At 50.0% G+C, this 26,788-nt stretch overlaps 4 protein-coding genes and 1 non-coding gene across 7 annotated transcripts; 2 read left to right on the top strand and 3 right to left on the bottom strand.

Annotated features, from left to right (window-relative positions):
• Window positions 1-2,239: 2,239 nt before the first annotated feature.
• LOC119765962 lies at window positions 2,240-9,485 on the bottom strand. Its single transcript, XM_038250255.1, has 2 exons — window positions 8,787-9,485; window positions 2,240-3,782 (listed from the first exon to the last, which is right to left on the bottom strand). The coding sequence occupies exons 1-2, from the start codon at window positions 8,819-8,821 to the stop codon at window positions 2,240-2,242; spliced, it is 1,578 nt and encodes a 525-aa protein (XP_038106183.1). The 5' UTR covers window positions 8,822-9,485.
• Window positions 9,486-15,743: 6,258 nt separating this feature from the next.
• LOC119765961 (uncharacterized protein K02A2.6-like) lies at window positions 15,744-17,324 on the bottom strand. The gene has a single exon (XM_038250254.1). The coding sequence runs from the start codon at window positions 17,322-17,324 to the stop codon at window positions 15,744-15,746; it is 1,581 nt and encodes a 526-aa protein (XP_038106182.1).
• A 1,539-nt stretch (window positions 17,325-18,863) lies between these two features.
• Window positions 18,864-19,004, top strand: LOC119768200. Its single transcript, XR_005278012.1, has one exon. It is a non-coding gene; the product is annotated as a U4 spliceosomal RNA (small nuclear RNA).
• Window positions 19,005-19,575: 571 nt separating this feature from the next.
• LOC6037812 (zinc finger protein 271) lies at window positions 19,576-24,311 on the top strand. Of its 3 annotated transcripts, none has more exons than XM_038253685.1 (7): window positions 19,576-20,240; window positions 20,714-20,852; window positions 20,938-21,666; window positions 21,723-21,990; window positions 22,055-22,701; window positions 23,603-23,805; window positions 23,877-24,042. In XM_038253685.1, the coding sequence occupies exons 1-7, from the start codon at window positions 20,206-20,208 to the stop codon at window positions 23,896-23,898; spliced, it is 2,043 nt and encodes a 680-aa protein (XP_038109613.1). In that variant the 5' UTR covers window positions 19,576-20,205; the 3' UTR covers window positions 23,899-24,042. The 3 variants fall into 3 exon arrangements, with proteins under 3 accessions (XP_038109613.1, XP_038109612.1, XP_038109611.1); XM_038253684.1 differs by having other exon boundaries at window positions 19,679-20,240; window positions 20,938-21,663; window positions 23,603-23,801; window positions 23,877-24,311; XM_038253683.1 differs by having other exon boundaries at window positions 19,683-20,240; window positions 23,603-23,801; window positions 23,877-24,311.
• An 11-nt stretch (window positions 24,312-24,322) lies between these two features.
• Window positions 24,323-25,841, bottom strand: LOC6037811. Its single transcript, XM_001847634.2, has 3 exons — window positions 25,683-25,841; window positions 25,165-25,273; window positions 24,323-25,112 (listed from the first exon to the last, which is right to left on the bottom strand). The coding sequence occupies exons 1-3, from the start codon at window positions 25,703-25,705 to the stop codon at window positions 24,792-24,794; spliced, it is 453 nt and encodes a 150-aa protein (XP_001847686.1). The 5' UTR covers window positions 25,706-25,841; the 3' UTR covers window positions 24,323-24,791.
• Between the last annotated feature and the right edge of the window lie 947 nt (window positions 25,842-26,788).

Here is a 26,788-nt window from a genome sequence, read left to right as displayed (position 1 = left end):
ATCCCGGTCCTGGAACCACTTCCACTTCCCGGCAAGAATCCCGCAGGAAAACCCCCGGGTACCCCTAAGCCTCCCCCGCCCGGCTGGGGTAACCCTGGTGGCAGTAAGCAGCAGCCGCTGCAGCAACAACCGGAGGAGAAGCTCTTTTCCAAAGATGAATTACTGGACATCTTCGATGTGATGATCGAAAAAATGTGCAGGTGCCGGACCCGCGTCGAGCAGCTCAGAACGTTGGGAAGATTCATCATCCAGTATGGCCATTGAAACCCTTAACGTAATCAATTGGAACGCTTGCTCAATTAAGGGCAAGCAACTTGAGTTCGGGGCCTTCCTGAACTCAAAAAACATCGACGTGGCGCTGCTCACCGAAACACATCTCAAACCTCTCCGGGACAACATCTACCTTCCCGGGTTCCACGTCCACAGGCTTGATCGAACCGCAACGGGTGGTGGCGGTGTTGCGGTTGCGGTTAAGTACGGGACAAAACATCGCCTGCTGCCTCAGTTCCATCTGGACCTGGTGGAGGCCATCGGAGTTGAAGTGGAGACCACATTGGGGCCGATCGTGTTCGTCGCGGTTTACTACCCCACCCAGTGCAAAACCAACGACGGCTCAGCCACCAAGCTGCGGAACGACATCATGAAGTTAACTCGAAGGCATGGAAAGTACGTGATCGGCGGGGACCTCAACGCTCGTCATGAAACCTGGGGCAACTCAAGGAGGAACAGGAACGGTGTCCTCTTGAATGAAGATCTGCAATGCGGCCACTACAACATCTTAGCCCCCGACCTGCCAACGCGGGTTTCGAGGACGGGTACACGCTCGATAATCGACATCTTCATCAGCAACATCGGTCCAAGCATCTCGCTCCCCGTTGTCCACGAAGAACTCAGCTCTGACCACTTCCCCGTGCTGGTGGAGGTCGGCGCAGGAGTGGAGAACCGGCGGGTGTACACCCGGCGTGACTACCACCGTGTAAACTGGGAGGCGTACAAGGCAACGGTTGATGAGAACATCGACTTCGACCGGCAGCTGGTAACCAGCGAGGACATCGACGCCGCCGTTGAGGAGGTCCAGCTGGCGATCTCGAGAGCGGTGGAGGCCAACGTTCGCGAAGTCCCCGTCACAAGTAAGTCTGTGCAGATCGACCCCACAACGCTAAAGCTCATACAACTCCGCAACATCTATCGGAGACAGTACCAGCGCACGCGCTGTCCCGATAAAAAGGTTTCCTATCGCAATCTGTCTGAGATAGTTAGGGCCAGGTTGAACGCCATCAGGAATGAGAACTTCTCTGAGCACGTTAGGAGGTTAGACAATCACTCGAAGCCCTTCTGGAGGATGACGAAACTTCTCAAAAACAAGCCGAGGCCTATCCCACCCTTTTCCACTCCTACCGGTCCCCTGATCACTCCTCTGGAGAAGGCAAACGCCCTAGGACAGCACTTTCTCTCGTCGCATCTACTGGGACAGAACATGCCTAGCCCTCATGACCAATCTGTCGCTGAAGAAGTTGCCCGTATCGAAAACACCCCCATCGCCGCGGACGAGATCCTCCAGGTGTCTCCCGAGGAGCTGCGAGCGGCTGTGAGGTTCTCGAAAAACATGAAGGCCCCCGGTTTCGACAACGTGTTCAACCTTGAACTGAAACACCTCAGTGACAGATTCTTCGCACATCTCGCCCTGATCTTCACCCTGTGCTTTGCGCTTGGCTACTTCCCCTCCTCCTGGAAGGTGGCCAAAGTGATTGCAATCCACAAGCCCGGGAAGGACCCCACATCTCCGAAAAGCTACCGGCCGATTAGTCTGCTGTCAGCGCTATCAAAACTATTCGAGAGAGTCGTCCATGGACGAATCCTCTCATTCGCAGACGCTAACAACATCTTCCCGGAGCAGCAGTTTGGATTCCGGAAAGGTCGGTCGACAGTCCACCAGCTGACGCGGGCCGTGCAGCTTATCCGGCGGAATAAGCAAGTCGCGAAGACATCGGCCATGGCGCTACTCGATGTCGAGAAGGCGTTCGACAACGTGTGGCATGACGGGCTAGTCAGTAAGCTGCGGAGGTGTGGCCTGCCGCTGTACATTGTTCGGGTGATTCGCTGCTACCTGGCGGGAAGGACGTTCCGAGTGTCGATCAACAACACCCTCTCTGACATCTTCAACATCGTGGCCGGGGTCCCCCAGGGTAGTATCCTGGGTCCGATCCTGTTCAACATCTTCACCTCGGATCTTCCTCCCTTACCTGACGGCGGCGAGCTGTTCCTGTTCGCCGACGACACCGCGATCGTCTACAAAGGTAGAGTGATCAGGGCGCTCACTGCGAAACTCCAGCGCGGTCTCGATGCGCTGGCGGCGTACTTCGCCGAGTGGAAAATTCGCATCAACGCGGCCAAAACGCAGACCATCCTGTTCCCGCACTCTGGATCGCACAAACTCATCCCGGCAGCGGACGTCAAAATCAAGCTCGAGGGCAACACCATTGAGTGGTACTTCCGGGATCACCGGATCTGCCTCACACTTCTCCACATCTAATCTCGCCAGCTTAGCGATCGGCCGTCGCAGCAGTCCCGTTGAAGTCTGTACTACAGCCTGACGAACTCGACCGTCGCGGCCCACGACCACTTCCGCCACACGTCCCCGTATCCAACCATTCCGCACGGTGTCTTCCACGATAATCACTAAATCACCAGCTCGGATTGGAACCACTTCCTCGTGCCATTTGGTTCGCCGCGTCAGGTCCGGCAGGTACTCCCGAACCCATCTGCGCCAAAACTGGTCGATCATCACCCGCATCAGGTTCCATTGATTACGGCAAGCGTCCTTGGAGTCGGCCAACGTTTTCTGCGTCTGCACCACACCGCTCGTGCTCAGTAGCAGGAAATGGTTTGGTGTTAGCGCTTCCTGATGTTCAGCTTCCAACGGGATCCACGTCAGCGGCCGCGAATTCACGATGCTCTCAGCTTCGGCCACCAGCGTTGCCAGCGTTTCTTCGTTGGGCAGCCTCGTCGTGTTCATTGCTACCAGCGCCGTTTTCACAGAACGCACGAGTCTCTCCCACGCACCTCCCATGTGAGGGGAGGCCGGCGGGTTGAAAACCCACTTCGTGGTCGCGTTGGTGAAGGTTTCGGCGAGCTTCTCCTCGATGACTTTCATCTCCTTCTGCAACTCGTTGCTGGATCCGACGAAGTTTGTGCCACGATCGCTGTAGATCTCCACAGGTGCGCCTCTTCTGGCGATCAACCGTCGAAACGACATCTTGCACGACTCGGCGGAAAGCGAGTGGACGACCTCCAAGTGCACGGCGCGCGTTGTCAGACATGTGAACAGCGCCACCCATCTCTTAGCGGTGGTGCGGTTCACCCGCACCGCCACAGGTCCGAAGTAATCGACTCCCACGTACGAAAAAGGGCGCTCGAACGCCTTCAGCCTGGCAGCAGGAAGTGGAGCCATTCGCGGGACGACCGGAACCTTCGCTTTCAACTGGCACAGCAGGCAGTCGTTCTTCGCTTTGCGGGCAGCCGTCCGCAAATTCGGCACGTGAAATCGTTGTCTCAGCTCGTTTACCACCGTTTCGCAGTTTCCGTGCAGATACTTCCGGTGGTACGAGTCGACCAGCAACTTCGTCGCAGTGTGGTCCTTTGGCATGATGATGGGGTACCGAGTGTCGAACGGCACGAAATCGGCCGCAACAATTCTGCTCTCCATGCGCACCACGCCGGCGTCATCCATAAATGGCGATAACTTTCGAATCTTGCTCGTGGATTCCAGATTGAACCGCTTTTCCGGATCAGCACGTGCTGCGGCGAGTGTTGCAACCTCGTCCGGAAACGCATCGCTTTGCACCCAGCGCCAGATCGTGTTCTCCGCCGCCGCTAATTCTTCCTGTCTCAATGGTCCGCTCAGTAGCTGCTCCTTCTTCAGCTTGCGTCGCAGGTTCCCAGCAAACCGATGCACGCGAGCGAGCGTGCGCAAGAGACGAACCCACTGCGAGAAGCGATCCCACTCGACGTTGTGCGTGGCAACGGCTTCCCGGTGCACTAGGCAGGCTCGCAGCTCCTCGGTCGGTTCTTGCAGGTTTGGCGTGATGTCTACCGGCCATTGGTCTTCTGGGTGATAGAGAAACCATGGGCCTTTGAACCATCTACTGTCGGGAGACAGACAGAAGCTTCTCCCCCATTTCGTGGCGTCGTCCGCCACATTCTCCTTCGAGGGAATCCAGCGCCACTGATGCGGCATCGTCTTGGACATGATTTCACCGACCCGGCATGCCACGAACTGACGATAGTTGCGATGATCCGAGTTGATCCATGCGAGCACTGTCTTGGAGTCGCACCAGAAGATGGTCTTGTCGATCCGTAGGGAATGTCCGAAGATAATCGTGTTCATCAGCCGTACGCCAATCACCGCGGCCATCAACTCCAATCTGGGTATGGAGAGGGCCTTGAGGGGTGCCACTTTGGATTTCCCGCCGACCAGCGCCACCTCGATACCGTCCTCGAACTCCGCTCGGAAGTACGCCACGCAGGAGAAGGCATCCTCGCTTGCGTCCACGAAAATGTGCAACTGCAGCGTCTTGATGTCCTTGACCGAGCGCCGTGGAAAGTAGCAGCGCGGAATCCGGATCTGTTCCAGAAACTTGAACTGGTCGGTCCACTGCGTCCAACGCACGCACATCTTGTCTGGAATCCGTTGGTCCCATTGCGTTTTCGCTCTCCACAGGGCTTGGATCAAGATCTTACCGCGCACGGTGAAGTGAGCCAAGAATCCCAGCGGATCGAACGTGCTCATAACCGTACTCAACGATTGTCGCTTTGTCGGGTACCCACCGTGCGTGTCCAGAGCGGAGGAGAACGTAAACACATCCTGCTGTTGCTTCCAATAAAGGCCGAGCACGCGCTCCGTCGTGCTTCCCTTGTCCAGCTGCAGATTCTTCTCCGAGGCCGAATCGTTATCCCCGACCCGTGCTAGAACCGCTTCGGAGTTGGACAACCAGTTCCGCAGGTGGAACCCGCCCAAGGAGTGGACGTGTTTGACCTCCAGAGCTAATTTCACCGCTTCCTCTTCGTTGTCCGCGCTGTCGAGATAGTCGTCCACATAGTGTTTACGCTGGATGGCTTCGGCGGCGGCTGGGAACTTCTCGGCGTGCTCTGCGGCGTTTAGGTTCTTGACGAACTGTGCGGAACAGGGCGAGCACGTCGAACCAAATGTGGCTACATCCATCAAGAGGATGTCTGGTTCCAGCGAGGAGTTCTCGCGCCAAAGCAGTCGCTGCGCGTGGCGATCTTCCTTCCGGATCTGCACCTGGTGGAACATCTCCTTGATATCAGCACACAGGGCGATCTGCCGCTCCCGGAAGCCAAAAAGGACAGCCGGCAGGGTGGTTAGAAGATCCGGACCCTTCAGGAGCATGGTGTTTAACGATATCCCGTCGACCTTGGCAGCGGCGTCGCAAAAGATACGCACCTTCGATGGCTTCTTTGGGTTGAGCGCGACTCCGAGAGGGAGATACCACACGCGCCGCGGGTCAGCTTCCTTAAGCTCGTCTTCCGTGGCCTTGTGGATGTACCCCTTTTCTTGGTACTCGTTTATTTGACGCAGCACGCTCTCGCCGATCACCGGGTCGCTTCGAATGCGCCGCTCGAGGCACTGAAGTCTCCGTACGGCCATCCCGTAGCTGTCCGGGAACTCGAAGTGGTCGAACTTCCAGAGGAGACCCGTCTCGAAACGCTGTCCAACTCGTGTTGTGGTCTCTTGCAGGATTCGGTTCGCGCGCTGCACTTCCTCTGACTCCGGACACGGCACTGCAGTGATTCCCAGGCTCTCGATGGAAAAGAAACGTGCCACGAGATCGTGTAGGGGGTCTTCACTGTGGCATTCGCAGATGTTGAAGGTGCGGACAAGCTTTTCTGGTCGGTCCGGATTTGTTCCGTAGATCGTCCAGCCCAAACGAGTCTTCGCAGCGACCGGCTCACCCGGTTTCCCTTCTCGGATCCGTAAAGTCGCCGTGACGTGCACGTTGTCGTTGCCGATCAAAATGCACGGCGTAGCCCGGACGTAGTCGTCCACTGGAAGTCCTTTCAGGTACGGGTGGGCTTCTACTAGCGTCGAATACCGTAAGCTCTGCCTCGGTAGATCCAGCTTGCTGACCGTTCGCACATCGGAAATCGTGTGCTTCGCACCACCTCTTCCACCAGAAATCTGCAGAGTGACCCGCTGTGACTCTGCTTCCGTCCTCTTCATATTCGCCGTCCATTGTAGACACAGCGGAAGATGTTCGCCTTCGACTCCCAGCTGCCTGACTACTTCCTCTTCAATCAGCGTACTCTCGGACCCGTCGTCCAAGAAGGCGTACACTTGAACTGAGCGATTGTTGGCGTGCAGCGTCACCGGCAGGACTCGGAACAGTGTGGTCTTTCCCGAGAAGTGGTGGTTGGTGGCCACCTTGGACCCGGAAACCTGTTCTTCTTCCTTGTTCTGCTTGGCATCCTTTCTTTCCGGCTTCGAGTGCAGCAGAGGGTGATGTTTCAGCTGGCATCCATTCTCCTCACATCGCTTGCTCAGCTTGCAGGGCCGCCGGCCGTGTGCACCGAGACAGCAGCGACAGAGTTCGTGCTGTTCGATGACTTTCCAGCGATCGTCGACACTCTTCTTGACGAACTCCGGACAATCCTTTACCCGATGCTTCGGGTCTTTGCAGACTAGGCAGGCTGGGCCCCCGGAGTTGTTTTGCTTGACCTCGACTTTCTTCGCTGGAATTTTTGGCGAGGAACACTTTTCTGCGGCATGTGCTCCGCAGAAGTGTTTCTCCTTACCGCCTTTCTCCTGCCTATCGCGGTGTTCCGACGGTTTCGGTACATTGTACGGCGTGACATCCGTCGCGGCCCGGACCAGGGTGTTCATGTATTGCGCGAAAGTGAGCACGTTTACTACCGCAAAGCGATTTTTGTAAAGTGACCAGTCCAGCTTCATATTGTCCGGCAACTTTTCCACCATCTCGAACAGCAGCGTGGGATTGTTTAGATGAGCATCCTGTCCCGTATCCTCCAAGTGATCGCTCAAGCTCTGCACCACCATTCCGAACGCGATAAGAGTTTCTAGTCGGTTCGGTTTCGGTCCAGGAGTCGACCGAAGTTTCTGCAACAGCGTCTGGATCAATAGTTCCGGGCGGCCGTACAGAGTTTCGAGTGTGGCGAGGACATGTGGAACGGATGCCGGAAGTCGGAGGCGGCCTACCACCATCTCCCGCGCGTGTCCTTCTAGACAGTCCTGCAGCCGCGCTAAGTTCTCCGCATCGGAGTAGCCGCACGTCTGGGTTGAGTTGTTGTAGCAGCTGACGAAAAGTGGCCAATCCTCGGGATTACCGCTGAACTTGGGCAACCCTCTCGGCATTACATGCCTGGCGGCCAGCTGTTGCGGCGTTGGCCCCAATACTGGCGGAATTGGTTGTTGCTCCTGTTCAGGTTGGTATTCTGGCGCGTTGTCTGGCGGCGCGGGCTCCGGATTCCTCTGCGGGTTTGGCGGCACTGGCTCCGGATCCCTCTGTGGGTTTGGCGGCACCGGTGCTGGTTCGGGTGCTGGTGTTGGTCCAGGAGGGCGAATCCTTGGCACTGGCGGACGTGGAAACGGGAACGGCGGTCGTGGTTGGAAACCCGGCGGAAACGGACCTTGCGGACGCGGGAACGGGCCTTGCGGACGCGGGAATGGGCCTTGCGGACGCGGGAACGGCCCAGGTGGGCGTGGCGTTGGTTCTGGCGGCTGCGGCCTTGGTACCGGGGGAACAGGCGGCGGTGGATACGGAGGCAACGATTCCGGCCTAGGTGTCGGGTTCACTCCTTGCGATCCTGTCATCGTTCCATTGTTCCCATTTGCCTTTAAACCACTCGCGTTGTTTACTTGGTAGCTGCTGACACTCCCGTAGACCATTCCAGATTGACTTTGACGGACCGTCAGGGTCTTTTGGTACAACAGGGAATTGGAAAACGGAAAGGGCGTTGAGTGAGTCAGGTGAGCCGAACCTGCCATAGCGCTACCGTGGCTTGGGCCGGCTTGTTGCCAGTTGGTGTACCCTGGGTTATCATATGGGTCTACCTCGTAAATGGTTCCCAAAGTGCTCGACGTTCTGTCGATCATTCCACCCAAACCCACTTCAAGTGTTGACTGATCCAGCGAAATGCCTTGGAGAGCCCGTCCCAGGACGTCCTGCCCGGCTGATTCGTCGTTTTGACCAGCAGTGCCATTGTTCGCTCCTTGCTCGGTCAGCGTTGACGTTCGAGCGGCAAACTGTTGCTGCTTTTGCCACTGTTCCACTTTGCTTTTGCTGCTTTGCTCCGACCCGACGCTACGATCATCCGCGACCTCATCGTCCAGCTCTTCCTCCCGTGCCCGGAAGGTTTCCTCTAGGATGGTTTGTTCGATCTCCAGCTTGGCGCGATCGATTTCCGCCTCCTGCTGCAACTTCTCCTGCTCATGCCGAATCTGCTGCTCTCGACGTGCCTGCTCCAGATGCTTTTCCATGAGGAGCTTTTGGGCCTCGAGTTTCTCCAGACGTAGGCGAGCCCTCCGCGCCCGTGCGTCGGAGGTGGATGACGTTCCAGAGCTGGCCTTAGAGGACGGCTTCTTCCCTTTGGGGACGGTAAACGACGGATTTTGGCAGCGAGGGCAGGTGAATGAGCGCTCCGCGACAGGAACTGTCTCGTCGACGCCAGCGCAGCAAGTGTGCCACCAGGTTAGGCAGTGGGCACAGTTCACCATGTCCGTGGTGTCCGGCCAGAAGCAGGCCTGGCAGTGAAATCCCCACTCTGCGGTCGTTACATGGGCCATATCGGCAAATTTCTTTTAGATTTTGTTGGCGTGGGAGTAATTCGGGTCTTTTGAGCGACAAATCCGGGGGTTGGATGAGAATGCGCTAAAAGCTAATCATTTTTATTAGTAGGAGAAGTAGAGCTTTCAAGTATGCGAACTTACAAATTTGGTCCGAACTCCTAACTATAACCAACAATCGAGTTTTGAACTCACAGTGCAGGATGGTTTACTGCAAATCGTACAAAAAATGAGTTTGGTACATATATCTTGCGCAAATTCCTACTCACGCTTAATTAACCTTCAAATTACGGTTTGTGCTAACCATTCCTACTTCTTCTGAGCGTTCAGAGTAGATTTAAGCTGTAAGTGTTCGGCTATTAAGTTTAGGAAATATCATTCTTTATGGTGTTACTTACTACAAATTGAGGCAATAAATGCGGAAAAATAAAAAATAGCTAACTTAGTTTAATAAAGAAATTGCAGAAAATTCTCCAAATTCCTGCCCAATAAACGTGAACTTTTCCTTCCTCTTCACAATCTGCCGACGATGATGACGGTGCTGGTTAGGTTCGCCGATTCTTGACATCTCCTGTCAGCTCGTCCGACCGCGGCGCTTCTGATCGTCGCGGCGCTCGTGCAGTCGTACGCGGCGCTTGCTGTGGGACGGCGTTACCGTCCGCAACAATCCATCGACAGCAAGCTTCTCTTCAGGGAGCAAGTCGACAAGACGGTGACCAGGTGTAGCATCTTGCTACGATCCCTGTTCCCCCTAGTCAACAGGAGGTCTCGTCTCTCCCTGAAGAACAAGCTCGCTGTCTTTAAGAGCGTCGTCTGCCCAATGATCGACTATGCGCAGCCGGTTTGGGGAAGCTGCGCGAAATCCCATCGAGATCGGCTCCAACGGATTCAAAGCAAGTGGCTTAAAATGATCCTGAACGTCCCGTTCTGGACCAGAACGACCGAAGTTCATCAGCTGGCGGGCGTGGGGACCCTTGACGCGCGCTTCGAGAACCAGCGGGCCAAATTTCAAAGAAGATGTGCGGTGAGCGACATCGAGGTGATCCGGAATATTCGTCTTTGATTCCCCTAGGTTAAGGTTAGGTTAAGTAGGTAGGCTTATTTTTAATAATTAACTTAATTAGTCGGTCCTAAATCCCGCAAAATGTGCACCATAATTTAAACTTAACACACTCACACACACAACACCAAAGCTGAAAAGAAACTCCTGAGCACTTAATATGTAAAACAAATGTATAATTAAAGACTGAAATAAAATTTAATTTAATCGTTAAAAAAAAAAAAAAAAAAAAAGCAAGTCACTTTGGAACGAGCACTCGAACTGTGCACGTCGGGCCGGCGCGGAGCAGCAGCAGCAGCGGCCAATAGAAGAAGAGGACCAGCAACCAGAAGGAAGAACCACCGGCAGCAGAAGGAGGAAATTCGAGCGAAGCGGACGGCGTGGAAGTCGCTATGATGCGGCGGTTCTCATGAAAAATGGCCAATTCGACAGTGGTGGCCAAAACCAGGAGTGGCCGATGCCCTCGAAGAAGGTTCCCCCGGGGCCTGGGGGACATTTACAGAAACATACGAGTTGTGGCAATATGGGTATCAAAATTCATGCTTTTGATACTGAACATAATAATGGCCATTTCGACAGTAGTGGCCACAACCTGGAGTGGCCGGTGCCCTCAAAGAAGGTTCCCCGGGGCCTGGGGGGACATTTACAGAAACATACGAGTTGTGGCAATATGGGTATCAAAATTCATGGTTTTTGATACTGAACATAATAATGGCCATTTCGACAGTAGTGGCCACAACCTGGAGTGGCCGGTGCAATCAAAGAAGGTTCCCCCGGGGCCCGGAGGACCTTTTTAAGAACCATACGAGTTGTTGCAATATTGGTGTCAAAATTCATGGTTTTTGATACTGAACATGAAAATGGCCATTTCGACAGTGTTGGCCACAACCTGGAGTGGCCGGTGATCTCAAAGCAGGTTCCCCCGGGGCCCGGGGGAACTTTTACAGAACCATAAGAGTTGTGGCAATATGGGTATCAAAATGCATGGTTTTTGATACTGAACATGAAAATGGCCATTTCGACAGTGTTGGCCACTACCTGGAGTGGCCGGTGATCTCAAAGCAGGTTCCCCCGGGGCCCGAGGGAACTTTTACAGAACCATAAGAGTTGTGGCAATATGGGTATCAAAATTCATGGTTTTTGGTACTGAACATAATAATGGCCATTTCGACCGTGTTGGCCATAACCTGGAGTGGCCGCTGCCCTCAAAGAAGGTTCCCCCGGGGCCTGGGGGGACATTTCCAGAACCATACGAGTTGCTGCAATATGGGTATCAAAATTCATGATTTTTGATACTGTACATGAAAATTGACATTCCGACAGTAGTGGCCACAACCTGAAGTGGCCGGTGCCCTCGAAGCAGGTTCCCCCGGAGCCCGGAGGGTCTTTTACAGAACCATGCGAGTTTTGGCAATATTGGTATCGAAATTCCTGGTTTTTGATACTGAACATGATAATGGCCATTTCGACAGTGATGGCCAAAACCTGGAGTGGCCGGTGCCCTCAAAAAAAGGTTCCCCCGGGATCTGGGAGGACATTTACAGAACCTTACGAGTTGTTGCAATATGGGTATCAAAATTCATGGTTTTTTGATACTGAACATGAAAATTGACATTTCGACCGTAGTGGCCACAACCTGGAGTTGCCGGTGCCCTCATGGAAGGTTCACCTTGGGAGAACATTTATGACAATTTGCCGACAAATCTACGAAACAAAATAAAATAATCTTATTCCAGATTACACTAGCAATACAAAAACTCATTCAAATTGTTTGGTCCTATGTCTTTCGGTTATGTCTCTGACATACCATCTTGAACTTTTTTAAAAAAATCAAGAGTTAAAGAAAATATGATGAACAAAATTTGAAACTTTCAAGATTTTTACAAATTACAAACTTATTTTTTTTAATTTTTAATAATATTAAAAAAAAAAATATTAAACTTGAGTACAATGCAAAAAAAATATGTTTTATTTTTTACCTTTTCGATTTTTTTTTTGATGTTTTAACAAATTTTTATGTATTTGAAATTATAAAAATTTATGGGGCTTGTTACGTCTGTTGCTAAGCAATGAAAGACAGTTTCGTTGCTAGACTAGAGCGTTTATTAAAATGCGTCCGACTTTGTGGACTGTCAGGATTTGAGTGAGATTCTAGTGCTGCTGTAGGCATGGCCTACTACATCTCCCCCTTTAAGAGGTTTGACGGATGTGAAATCTTCATGGAACCGGCATCTGGTTGTGGCCAAATCTTGTCTTCACGTGGCGTCCAAGACAGGTGTGGTCCGCGATCGACGCTTGACGGCTTGAACCAGACGATGCTTGTGACCGCCGCTTTCCCCCCTACGGCAAGATTCTGCAGACCTCTTGCAGCCGTCGGAGAAACGCGATGGTTGAACTTTGTTGACAGCTTCCGAAACGATCGCAGGACATCCAGACGGCCGGCGTTGGCGCAGGAACTGCTGTCGTTAAGCTTGATGACGTCGCTCGATGTCGGCTGTAGAGTCGTGCTATTTGTAAATACCATTACACATACCATCGTAGTTCCAAATGTTGGATACCTCTATACATCGAGTACTTTGGCAGGGAGGAAGTGTGGAGGAGACAGAGAGAGTGTGAGTGAGTGGATGATGCAGGACGCGGTTCTGGAGATTATCCGAAACCTCCGAAACCTTACGGGCCGGAAGCGGCCTTCTTGCACTGTCGGTAAGCGGGTGGACGGGAGGATAGACCGGCATCTACAATGCACATCCGCGCTACTACATCTGGCGACGAGGATTAAGTAGAGACCCTTAATAGGGAGACTGGTCTAAGCTTGCTAAATCGATCTGGCAACGTATGTTTTGAGCTTGGCAACACTGATAAGTTTTGCTGGGCGTAAAGGCAAATGCTCGTTTGGATACGTCAAACTCGCGTCTGTTTGGGTACGTCAAATTCACTTCGTCCAGTCTCCCTATTTAGGATCTCTAGGATTAAGCGGTAAGAGGATTGAAAAGAGATGTTTTCTTGGGACGAGGGCGTAGCGCTCAGTGATCACAGTTGCTGCGGGGAGGATGAAGGTTGACAGGAAGGAGAGATTTTCAGTGTGGTAGTGCGGTTTTTTTTGGTTACATTTCTGGATGAAATTTTGGGGCACTGTTTGTTTTTGTTTGCAGTTTCATGGCAGACAAAACATTCAACGAAAGATTTATTTTTCTCTGTACGAGATATTTGCAGACTTTTGCTTTGAATTACCCAATGTTGGGTATGATTATTTCGTTCTAAACGTTCTTACAATTCTGTAAAAAATGGGGTAAACTTTCAAGCTATGCAATTCATGTTTTGCTTCGATGATGTAGACATTCATGGAGAGTTTTCTGGCTCTTTGTCCATTTGAAAATAGATATATTTACTACGACTCGATGAAAGTTTATGAGTTGAAATTATTCGAATCAATACATTCTTTTTCTTGAAGTGTTAGTTGAGTACAAACTGAATTGAAATGAGACTCTGAGGAGCTGGCTGAATAGAAACTCTGAGGAGTAGAATTACTATTTTTCTTGTGTCTTGTGTCAATTTTAGAAGTTCAGATATTATGTTTCAAGTAGAATTTTGTTTAAGAATTATAATGTACAGAATTGCTTTCATAATATCATATATTTTTCAGAAGTTTTCATAGTATCACATATTTTTAGGAACATTAACAGTTTTTTCAAGTTTCGTTTCAGATTTACTCTAGACTAGCCGTGGGAAATCTGGAATCCCGAGTTCGTGTAGCTGAAGAAAATTCAGCATTATGGAGTTTTACTATTTCGGGTGAAATGAATCTCCATGGAATGAAGTTTGGGCATTTTCTGAGGAGTTTGCATGAAAATTCGAGGTTTGTTTTTACAAAACTCTGAGGAGTTAGAGCATTTTCAGAGGTACGCGCATAAGATGTTCAAAGATAAACAAAAAATCGAGGATGGTGTTACAAAGCTCTGAGGAGTTGTACTTACACAATCTGCGGAAATGTATACTTTCAAACTCTGAGGAGTTTTACTTCTAAACTCTGAGGAGTTGTACTTCCAAACTCTGAGGAGTTGTACTTCCAAACTCTGAGGAGTTGTACTTCCAAACTCTGAGGAGTTGTACTTCCACACTCTGAGGAGTTGTGCTCCGAAACTCTGTGGAGTTGTACTTCCAAACTCTGAGGAGTTGAACTGAAAACTCTGAGGAATTAAACTGAAAACTCTGAGGAGTTGTGCTTTGCGGAGTTGTACTTCCAAACTCTGAGGAGTTGTACTTCCACACTCTGAGGAGTTGTGCTCCGAAACTCTGTGGAGTTGTACTTCCAAACTCTGAGGAGTTGAACTGAAAACTCTGAGGAATTAAACTGAAAACTCTGAGGAGTTGTGCTTTGCGGAGTTGTACTTCCAAACTCTGAGGAGTTGTGCTACGAAACTCTGAGGAGTTGTATTGAAAACTCTGAGGAGAGGTACTTAAAAACTCTGAGGAGATGTTATACTAATTGTTATGATGAGAAACTCTGTGGAGTTGAGTTGAAGAATTTTTAGTTCATTTTTGACTGGAAATACACCATATAAGCTTTGCAATTACTGAATAGTGAAGTTACGAACTCTGAGGAGTTGTAACTACAAGCTTTGAGTAGTGAGATAAGATTAACTACTATGAGCTGCAAGAGAGTATGCTCTGAAGAATCTTCATCGAGAAGCTGTGAGAAGTTGTTTTATATAAATTCATCCTGTACAAACAAAAAAAAAAACTCCGGGCGAGGAATAGAGCTGAAGAAGGACGGCTTACTTCTGAAGTGAAAAACGACGAGCGACCGGAGCAGGAATGACTTAACGGCCTAACAACAACCAAGGCCGGGACCGACGTTCTACTTCCCCATCCGATGGAAGATTGTAGCAGATGGGAATCAAACCCATGATCATCCGCTTATAAAGAGGACAGCGTAACCATTCGGCCAAGCCTGCTATCGAGAATATTTTCAGCATATGATATGCAGCATCTGTATGCAGTAGTGATTGCCTTTAAATTTTTGAGGAGTTTTTACTGACTGAAATCTGAGGAGTCAATCTCAAATGTTTTAGAAAAAAATTAATAATAATTGTCCTCAAATATTACTAATCTATGGAATGTGCTTGGAGGAGTTGCATGAAAATTATGGATGTGAAAAATTGAGCAGCTAAAATAAGTGTATTTAAGAAACAATTAAGGTGATATCCTGATGAGTGTAATTTAAAAAAAAAACGAGTACAATTACTAGATTAATTCTGATTTCGATTATTTTTCCAATATAGTTTTGCATTGAGTGTGTCCTCCCCATTTTATAATATAGTCTTATATGAAACAAAGACGACATATTGAACGGAGGCGAATAAAAAAAAAGTGGCAGGGAAGGAGCTGGAAGGAGTATATTACATACAAAGATTTATAAGCCTAAGGACAACAGTCTGATTACGTGATTCGCCAAAAGTCAGTGTAATTTGAATTCGTTCGTGTCGGCGGTTTACAAATTGAACTGAATATTTGGTATTTTAAATCAATGCGATTAAATGATTGTACCTAAATTTTGAGGTTCTCTGACTACGTTTAAGGACTAATAAAGTAAGGGGGGGATGTAGAGTCGTGCTATTTGTAAATACCATTACACATACCATCGTAGTTCCAAATGTTGGATACCTCTATACATCGAGTACTTTGGCAGGGAGGAAGTGTGGAGGAGACAGAGAGAGTGTGAGTGAGTGGATGATGCAGGACGCGGTTCTGGAGATTATCCGAAACCTCCGAAACCTTACGGGCCGGAAGCGGCCTTCTTGCACTGTCGGTAAGCGGGTGGACGGGAGGATAGACCGGCATCTACAATGCGCATCCGCGCTACTACATCGGCGACTGACGATGACCGAGTCCGGGAACACTGTCGGCAGGCTCCACATGGTGATCGTCGTAGGTTGGACTTAAGACGGCCAGGTCGACGCGTTGTTCCGGAGCGACGACGGCCTCGTTGACTTGCTGACTGGGTGTGCAAGCGCTGTGTCCAAACGGATCCGTTGATGCCACCAGATTCTTGGCACGCAGCTGAACTGAGTTGCAGCGTCCAAGCGATTCGTGGTGTTGATCTGGACTCATGGCGCACAGCGAGTTGAACGGAACCGACCACAGATCAAATGCTTCGATTGTGTCGATCCCCATCACGTTGAAGTCAGGATCTTCCGTGACGTAGATGTATCCTTCCTTCGTGACGCTCTGGACGGTAATGTTGGCGTTGAACTTACCGATGATGTTGATGCGACCTCCAGCGGCACCCACGGCGTTGACGTCCGCGGTGTGAATGTGGGGTTGTCCGATTTGCGCCCACACGTTCTTGGAGATCATCGTGATGTCGGAAGCGGAATCCAGCTGCATCTGCACGGTCGTCCCGTTGAGCCCGATGCGGATGTACTTCCTCTTCTGCTTCAGGTCCGTCTGCTTGACCAAGCGAATGCCCTTGGACATGACGAAGTCCTTAGACCTTGGCTGCTCGACCTGTTTCGACGACTTCTGCTCGGCCATGGAGCAATAGCCTTCCTTGTGCCCTTGTCGCTTGCATCTGCTGCACATGTGGTCCTTGTAGCTGCAGTCTCTGACATAGTGCATGTCACCGCAGAGCCAGCACGGGGAACTTGGCACCTTCTTCTCCGTCGCAGTAGGCCGTGGTTGCTTAGCGACGGCGTGGATGTTGAGTTTTTCGGTTTTCTCAACCAGTTGCGTGTCCTGCTTGAGGTTGATGATCCGATGGCACTCTTCGACCAGATTTTCGAGCGTCAGCCGTGGTGCTGCGCCCTCAGCAGGAGGTTCAGGTTGGGGGTTGGCCTCCTCGGCTTCCAGCTTGCTGATCAGCCTCGTCCGGATTTCAGCGTCGCGCGGTGACTGGAGACCGCACACGAACCGGAGCGCCTTGAACTGATCACTGGACAGTTTCTTCAGCTGGAACGCTTCACAGTGCCGGTTGACCGATGCCGCGTACGAAGAGAAATCGTCGGCTTCGTTCTTCGCGTACTGGAGACATTGGTACCGAGCGTGGAAGAGAGAAGTTTGTCGCCCGAAGAGCTTCTTCAACTTCGTGATCGTCTCGTCGAATTTGAAGTCTCGGGGGTGTTTCGGCAGAATGCTGTTCACGTAGCGCTCGTGGAACTGCGTACCGATCTTGCGTAGAAGTAGCCTCACCTTCGCCTTGTCGTCCAGGTGCATGCCGTCCTCCTTGAAGACGTCCTCGTAGCGCGCGAACCACGCATCGAAGAAAATTCCGTCGTCCGGATCGTAACGGAACTCCTCGATGGCCGTTGCCAATGACTCGATGATCTTCTCGCTGCCGGAGGGATTTGCGTTGGCCCGTTGAAGTGCCGCAATCTGCTCCTGCTGGGTGGCGATCAGATTGGTCAGCTTGAGGATGGCGTTCTTCAATTCTGGATCAGACGACATGTTGAGACCTTGAACTTCGCGAAGCTTGAAAACTGTTCTGCTTTTCCTCGTCGCCAAACTGTTACGTCTGTTGCTAAGCAATGAAAGACAGTTTCGTTGCTAGACTAGAGCGTTTATTAAAATGCGTCCGACTTTGTGGACTGTCAGGATTTGAGTGAGATTCTAGTGCTGCTGTAGGCATGGCCTACTACAGGGCTCAAAATATTTAAAATTAAATAAACTTTGAAAAATATTTGCAACGGCCTTATTAAATTTTTTAAAATGTGTTAAACATATTTCGATGTAAATTGACTTTGGCCTGAAAGAGGAGTTCAGACCGGTTATTGAAAGGTTCAGCGACCACCAGCAGACGAACGAAAACGGCTCACGACTCATCGATTTTGCAACTTTTCGAGACATTACCATACGTAGTAGTTTCTTCCAGCACAGCTTCCTCTACAACATAAGATCATGTTCTAATCGTTGGTCGGTACTTCTCAGACATAATCAACGTCAGAACCTACCGTGGCGCGGACATCGACTCGGACGTTGATCGAGATCGACGGAACGGTTGGTTCGACGAAGAATGTCAGACGGTTTTGATCCGGAAGGAAGCAGACAGCTGCCACGACAGCAAACCCAGGAAGCGTTCGAGTGCCAGAACATGGAACAGCTGTATCGCTCCAACAAGAAACTCATTAAATCCCGGAACGGCTTCATGCCGCGAGCCAAAATGTGCCGGGATAAGGGCGGGGAAGCTTGATGGACGAGCATGAAGCTAGAAGCGGAGAAGGTTAGATTTAGGGTGCATGTGGCAGGCTTCTGCTGGCTGGAGAACCGAATCCCTTAGGGCTCGCATAGGTTAGAGCGTGTCGATCGACGGAGACAAGTTGTGGAGGAGTTTGTATACCTCGGATCGTTGGTGACTGCGAATAACAACTGCAGCAGGGAATTCGGAGGCGACAAATCCGCTAGTCCGGGCAGGATCTGGTTATTAGTCTGGACCCCTTACCTGGAATTTACCATTATGTACTGTCTAGTTGGAACTGCATCTAAACATTGACGAGAATTGCATGATGGAATAGGATCCAGACTGTTCATCAATAGCTATAATAAGCATAGTTTCCGTATGCTGTGAGGCAAGAATTCTGCGCCATTTTTACCTGTAATATGTAATAAGACATTTCAGGTGAATTGGTCGAAGAACGTTACAAATGTTGAGCATATTTAATACCACCATGTGCGAATACCGGTTTTTGCAAACCCTTTCTATTTATTAAACCCTTGCAGATTTGGTCTGCTCTCCCCCTTCAAATTTGATTTAAATAATGCAGTTTTAAAAAGGGTAACTCTCACCGGCTGCATCTTCGCGGGGTGAGCCGTTCATTGACCTCCAACAGGATTTGCATACATGCACTTTTCCTATACTTACTGCAACCGAAAAAAGGGGACAGTTCTCGCAGCATCCCTTCGTCCTTTACCTGGGTTGAAACGCTTTTCTATCGCTAGCAAACCGAGTCCGTCGGTGGTCAAGCCGTCCGCGAGGACCCCGGTCAAGTTAGCTTTGCGCAGTGGCGATATCGTAACCAATGAGGTACACCCGAGGTGCGATTATTGCTAGTTGAAAACTAATACCAATACCCCGCCATGGGGACGTGAAATACCGTCCGCTACGGCAATTTTTGCAAACCCCGAAAGGGGTCATAATTTGATCAAAAGAAAGTGTCTTGAAGACAGTTACTAACATTTCCTTCTTTGCAGACAACTCAGCCATCGGCGACGAGGAGTGGAACATCTCGTCACTCAACTCCATAATGGCCTGAACGTTTACATGGTACCTCGGCCCGGCCTATCGTTCGAAACTGCTGTACAAGGACATCGTGATGCTGAAGAAGTTGTACCCAATCATCAAACGCCGGTTGAAAGCATTACTCAAGAACTAGCTGACAGTCTACTTAGTGGTGGTGGCTGCAATGCAGCTGTCAGACCTGGGATGTGTCAGGACCCTCCGGAAAAAGCTTGAAACTGCTGTACCGGCACCACGTCGAAGACAGGATCACAAGGGACATCGCGATGCTGAAGAAGTTGTACCCAATCATCAAACGCCAGTTGAAAGCATTACAGATATCCCAGATTGCACCGTGTAAACCAGAGAAAATCATAAGCATACCATATTTAACCCTACAATGAACAAGCATCCGCAAGGCCGCGAGGTTTGAAGGTTGAAGATTCAGATAACTGAACGAGAAGATCAATAAAATTCTGCGAAGCTAATGTCTTCATCAAAATGCAGAAATCTAAACATAGCGGTGGCCACAACATCCGCACCTACCCTAAAGAGAGTGGTGGTGCACTAGTGTTTTGCCTACAGAATCGCACCCACACCCACACAAGCGCCACGTGCCGGAGCGCGCGGGCATGCTTCATTCGGATGTTCTGGCTGACGACGATTCTCTCGCTCTTTATTCGGGGGGCTATCAACAAACCTGCCGTGTCGCGTCTTCGCGCGTACTATCGCGCGAGAATAACATCCACTCGGATTCTCATTCAGTGCTCGGACATCGTAGGGGCAGGACCTCAGCCAGCGGTCCGCGGTTTGTTGATATCCCACCCTTCCCCACCAGCGAGAGTGTGTTGTGTGTACAGCTGGAAGAAGGGGACACGCCGAAGGCGGGGGACGACGACGCGACTCTTACCAGCCAAACGGGACAAAAAGTGTGTGCAAAACTTTCTTTGCGCGAACCAATTGTTGAAAATGTGAACCCCCCCGTTCTTTTTGGCGACAGACGGCGGCCCCATTTCGTTTTCGTGGTTCCGTGGCCCGCACCGCGTCCCGAAGGGTTTACGTAAGCGGGTTTTGCATTCCAGAGGCCGCCGCAGCAGGCCAAAACCCGCCGAGAACATGGCAGAAGATTTATCGATCAATAAAAATAAGATGTGAGTATAGACATAAATAAGTGCGCGCCTCCCCTCAAGATAATTGCTGCTAGCGGCATATAGCGCAAGATTTTCGCGTCTGAGCGCGTGGGAAAGAGAGGGGGGTCGACGGGGGAGGACACATCAAGATCAAAGATGGATGCCAGCGCAATGTTCTGAAGTTATTTTAATTAGTTTATGCGGGGAGGAAAAGTTTTTCACGGGAGCTTTCTTCGTCATTGCGCGCCGAGATTTTTGTTTACGTTTTTATGATTTTTTGGGTCGAAAGGGGGACACTCGTTGGCTTTTGAGGTGGCCTGTTTTTGCATATGGGACGAAATCGGAATCGATTTTATTTTTCGCTTTTGGCTGCAGTATGCAAAAGAGGCGAGGCAGGTCTGCGGGCTCATTTTAAATAGATTATGAGTGGGTACTTATGTCGATGTAGGTATAGGTATACGAACGTTCTGACTTGGACTGTACTCTCTTTGCAGCTGTGCTTCGCGGTACCACAACAACGACATCTGTCGTCTGTGCTTGAAGAATGAGGCCCATATGGAGCCGCTTTTTTACGAGAATCTATTTCCGAACATTCTGCTCACCAAGAAGATTTACGACTGCACGTCGATACAGGTAAAAGTGATTACTTCATATTTCTTCTCTCTGTGCTTAATTTAATGTAATTGGATACCTTTCCCTCCCCCATCGTACATCCCAGATAATTTACGAGCGCAACCTGCCAATGTTCGTGTGCAAACTGTGCGCCAACAAGCTGGACGAGTACATGAGATTCCGAGAACGGTGCGTAGCCAACGATGAGTTTCTGCGGAACGCGCTGGCATTCTTCGACGCTGGCCAGAACAGCATCAAGCTGGAACAGCAACACCACGAAGAAATTAAGCAGGAACACTCCAGCCATGGACATTCGATTCAGCAGACGCAGCAATACTCAGTTGCAACGGCTCCGATTGACTTTCGCCAGATTAAACGTTCGCCGGAACGGGTCGACGACGACGAGGAAGAGCCCCTTGAAGACGAGCCCGAGGAAGACGACAAAACGTACTCGTGCACGGTCTGCTCGAAATCGTTCAAGATTCGGCAGCATTTGCTGATTCACAGCCATACCCACGTGGAGCTTCTACAACCACAGCAGCAACAGCCGCAGCAATTGCGTCAGGAACCAGTGACGACACCGGAGGGCAAGCCCACATACAGCTGTGGCAAGTGCACCAAGGTGTTCATCAACCGGGGCAATCTGCTGAACCATGCCGCAGAGTGCCACGGCCAGGTGAAGAACTTTTGCTGTCAGATTTGCAACAAATCTTTCAAATACAATGTACAACTTCGAATTCACCTTCGCACACACTCCGGAGAGCGGCCTCACGCGTGCGAGATATGCCATCGTGGGTTTTCCCAACTTTCAAACCTAAGGTCGCACCGTAAGGTTGTAAGTGTCCCTGAAAGTGCCCCCCCCCAAACCAAACTAACCCGCCTATCCCACAGGTCCACTCCAAGGTCAAACCGTACAAGTGTCAGCTGTGCTTGAAAAGCTTCACCATGCTGGACAGCCTGACCGCGCACAGCCTAAAGTGCGTCAAGGACAAGTACCGGTGCCAACTGTGCTCGAAGTCGTTCGCCAAAGAGGGCAACCTGATCGCGCATCTGCAGTGCCATAGTGAGGGGGTCATCGAGAAGAACTTCAAGTGTGAAATGTGCCCCAAAAGCTTTCGTAACAAGGAAGACTGGAAACGGCACGTACGCGTCCACACGGGTAAGTCCTTAAAGTGTCGCGAACCTAAACATCCCTCAAATCAATCTTCACCCCCCTCAAACAGGTGAAAAACCCTACATCTGCGATCTGTGCAACAAAGGTTTCGCGCAGAAAGCCAACCTGCTGTCCCACCGCAAGACTCACCTCAAGCCGGAAGTCATCTTCAAGTGCGAACGCTGCGGCAAGGTGTGTCGCACGCAGAAACTGCTCGAACTGCACGTGCAAAAGTGTGGCCTGCTCGAACTGCCCGGCACTCCGGTCCCCTCCGTGCCACCGACGCCGTCTTCGATGGGCTCGCCACCACCGCTGGGAGAAGCGGCAGCAGCAGCGCCGGCCACACCCACGCTCGAGACGCTGTCCGACCTGCTGCGGTACGAGTTTGCCATGCGGGCACCCATCGAGCTGCAGGATCTCCTGATGGCCACGATGGAGAAGAAGCGGGCGGCGGATGCTGCTGCTGCGGCGATTGTCTCGACGCCAGCGGTTGTTGCAGCACCGAACCCGGCACCGCCCGCCACTGCTGGTGGTGCTCGTCACACGTATCGGTGCGAAATTTGCTTCAAAGCGTACTCGCAGTACCCGAGCCTGGTTAAGCACCGGAAGCTGCATCTGAAGACGCCCCGGGCGAGGACCAAGTCCACCGAGGCGGACGATCGGCCGTACTATTGTGATATCTGCGGGAAGAACTTCAAGTTCAACCGGAATCTGAAGGTGAGTGTTAGCTGGGTGGGGCGCTTCGACTCACCAGCGGGTGAAACATCCTCGTCAGATTTCTGCAGCGTAGCGTCGATGAGCTTGTTGCACCGCAGTTTCAGGTCGATCCGGGGTACATGACATCTTCCGACCAGGGGACTTTGTGTCGCCGACGAAGAGATGGTATTCGATTCCGTTCACGAAACGAGATCCGGAGTGATGATGTTGTTCAGCGCCTAGCTCGGAGGTCAGGTGCACTGGACACCGAATGGGACGTTGATCTTATTTGAAACATAACTCTCTTGTAACTTTTGTGAGTGGATTTTTTCGTCAAACATAACTCTTAAGAACATAACTCGTAAGAATCTTTTGTTGAAAAACAAAGCTCTTGAGAATCTCTTTTTGAAAGACAGCTGCTTAACGTATTGTGAACATAACACTCAGGAATTTCTTTCCATCAGACAGCTGCTTCTACGGCATCAAAGACAACTCCAAGGCTCCTGGTTCTTCAGTATCTGCATTAATCGATGATGGACGATGATTGACTGATGAGTTTCTCCGGATGATGAAATTGCTCCAAACGTTCAGTTTCTCGGGGTCTGGTGAATCAGGAATCAGGATAATGGTGCTGCTACTCCTCGGTTTGACAGTTGATTGAAAAATTCGGCTCAGTAAAAAACTTCGCTGCTTCAGAAACTGTTTACACTTTTATCTTAAAACTGACTTTGCAATCCTCCCTAGTTACGATCACGTTAGGTTGCGCTAGCGATTGCCAAAATTGACCAAAAACAATGCGCGCCTTTTGGCAGCTCAACGGTTCTAGCGATGCGCAAGCCAAAACAGAAAATATTTTGACGTGGATCTACGCTTATTTTCAATTTCTCATATCGAAAAATTCAATGCATTTGTATTTTTCCAGGTCCACATGAAGCTGCACACCAAATCGAACGGGTTCTACAAGTGCGACAAGTGCAGCGGGACGTTCGAAACGGGCGAACTGCTGAAGACGCACCTGCTGGAGCATCCGATCGACGTCGAGAAGATCTTCAACTGCGAGTTCTGCTCGAACACGTTCAAATCGAACGAGGACCTGAAGCGGCACCGAAGGTCCCACACTGGTTGGTAAATTACGCGGTCGGTTTTCGTTTTGACTCTGGCATAGCCCATGTTCTTCTCCTTTCTTCCTTCCGCAGGGGAACGTCCGTTCAAGTGTGAGGCGTGTCCGAAGGCTTTCACGCAGCTGTCGAATCTGCGCGCCCACACCAAGATTCACGAGAAGAAGCGGCCGGCGTACGGGTGCAACATTTGCCTGCTGGAGCTGGACTCACTGGAGGCGCTGAACGTGCACCTGAAGACGCATCAGTTTCAGCTGTTTGAGCTGTGCAAGGACATGAAGTAGTAGTTGGAACGAGAGACGTTGTTCGTGTAGTTGTTTGTTGCTGGCGTAACGTTTTTTGTTTAAACGGTAGAAAATCTGTGTTATCCCTTGTACTATTGGAACAAACAAAACAAATACACATATGCCAATATACACCAGTGTTACTGAATGTTTGAAACATGTACTATTGTGATTGTACTAGCGAAATAAATGTTGTTGTACGTAGTATGTATACGAAAGGAAATGAAAATGGCGTTTTTCTTTTGGTTAGGGGTTGTAACAAAACTTTATTCATGATTCACAAAACTCAGATTAAATACACAGCTGCCTGCTCTGGTGCAGCTTACAAAATCTCAACTGCGCTTGTATGTACAATTAGTTGTAATCATTATTCTTTCTTATTTGGTGTTGGCATGCCAGCAAAACGCACTTTCTGTTGGAGACATCAACAAGATTGGACTAGAGAGAATTTTTAAGAACTCGTGTGCAAATATTTTGGCTGGTTGGCCTTTCCCTCCCTTACTCCCAACATATCACAATGTATCAAATATAGTTTCTTAGAGAAAAATTGGGTGAAATCCTACCGCGATTCGGAAAGAACACTAACGTATAGAGTAAACAATATATGGTACAAAATAAAACGTCCCGAAACGCGCAACCGTTCGGCGTTCCGGTCGATGATAGAAGTTGATCACACACCTACTAAATCACTGTGTTTACGCGCTCAGCCCTAATTGACCTGAGTGCTGCTGCTGGTGCTTGCGCTGGAACTGCCGGGAGTTCCCTCTGGTACCGCCGACGACGAGGATGGTGAGGTAGCAGCCGTTGCCGGAGCGGTTGCAGCTAGCGCCGCCCCCACAACGTTGCTACCGCTGGCGATTGGTCCCGGTCCGGGGCTGATTCCGGCGGCGGCTCCAACCGCGGCAGCACCAGTGTTGAAACGCTGTAGATTCACGTTCCGGATGCACTGCATTTTAAACTGGTAGTGCTCGTCAATTTTGGCCTTGCACCCGTCGCATATGAACGCTTTGATGTCCTTGGTGGAAATAATCTGCAAGAATGCGCTAGTGTTAGTTTGGTTCGGTATGACATGGGCTCATTACCTTCAAAGTGGTACATTCGTAGATTTTGGTCGATATCTGTTGGTCAATCTTGTTCAGCTGGTTTCCCCGAATTTTGCATAATCTGCACGCGTTGTAGATCCTCGGGCAGCTGAAAGTTTTCAATACTTCTCAGTTAAATTGTGAAATCAGTACAACAAAAATCAAGAGTGACGATGATTTTCGGCAGTCTCTCTATCGCGAAAAAATACTATGAATTAAATTATAGGTCACATCCGAGCTGGAAAAAGCTATACAGAAAATGGGTACCAGGCAGAGAAAATCTCGCTGAAACCATCGTGATGTTTCGATTTCTGGCCCATATTTTAGCACCCCGATGCCACCTTGTTACATTTTATTCTCGATTCTAAATAATTTAATTACGCACTTTGCGAAAAACCTGCCCTTATCAAGGCATTTCCCTGTTTCTAAAATTCCACACGGGGAGGTGCCTCCCACGCGAAGGTTAGATCGATTTTCGTCTAAAATGTCGAACATCTCGCTTCATTTCATAAACTTACATGAAATTGGTATCCTGTACCATGGTGTGTTGATGTTTTCCGCCCGTTTTAAAATAATTTCACACCAGAAAATAGTTTCTGTTGTTTACACAATTTTGCTCATTCACATTGACTGGCTCCGCAGGATGATTATGAATTGAAATGATTATGACATTTGGAGGATGCGCGAAAGAGAGCGGCCGTTTAAGACGTGCGAAACAGCAACAACTCTTGACGTTTGCTTTGTTTACATTCCGTTGTACCTGTATTGCTCGCGGCAACGGCACTTCCATACACCGTTGTTTAGGCAAAATTATGATGCACTTCAGTCTGTACTTTTCAGCTTTCTAATCTTCTTAGCTGAACCCAAACTTCTCAGCTTCATAGTAAAGCCCACTTTGATCTGAGTCCTTAACTCCTTTAGCTGCATATTCAAGTCTACTTCGGTTAGGATCCCGAGCTTTTCAGTTTCTGATCTTGCCCGCTGAGTAGTAAAGCCCACTTCGATCCGGTTCCCGAACTCCTTCAGCTGCAAAATCAAGTACTTTGATTGGCATTTCGAACCACTCAGCTTCATAGTGAAGCCCACTTCGATCTGGTTCCCAAACTCCTTCAGTTGCATAGTCAAGTTTACTTCGATTGGGACCCCGAACGTTTCAGCATACTGATCTTCTCAGCATAATAGTTAAGCCCACTTCGATCCGGTTCCCGAACTGCTTCAGCTGCAAAGTCAAGTTAACTTCGATTGGCATTCCGAACTTCTCTGTTTCTCCACCACCTTTCCTAAAACTGCGTTAGTTGACAAGAACCGTGAACTCCTCTTCCTGCAATTCCCCAGTTTGATCTTCCCCTGCACGTAAATAATTGCGTTCTTCTTAAATAAGGTCCTGCTACGACTAGTACCAGCAAAAAATCGAAGAACTAACATAATATGCGGTTTTATGTGTTCTAGCGATATATATCCTCATTGATATTTCATTGCTTTTGTTTGAGTATGAACCGGATTGATTGTAACTGTCAACTTGCATCAAAATTTATCCGATTAGCAGCACCCGATCGGCCTCGGGCTGTTTAATTAAACAGTTAACCTCACACTAAACGCTTTATCTTGCGACTTTGCAAATATT

Source organism: Culex quinquefasciatus, chromosome 2 (genome assembly GCF_015732765.1).
Source record: "Culex quinquefasciatus strain JHB chromosome 2, VPISU_Cqui_1.0_pri_paternal, whole genome shotgun sequence".
NCBI lineage: Eukaryota > Metazoa > Arthropoda > Insecta > Diptera > Culicidae > Culex > Culex quinquefasciatus.
The sequence above is the reverse complement of the archived record's forward strand: the minus strand, read 5'-3'. Positions and strand labels throughout refer to the sequence as shown.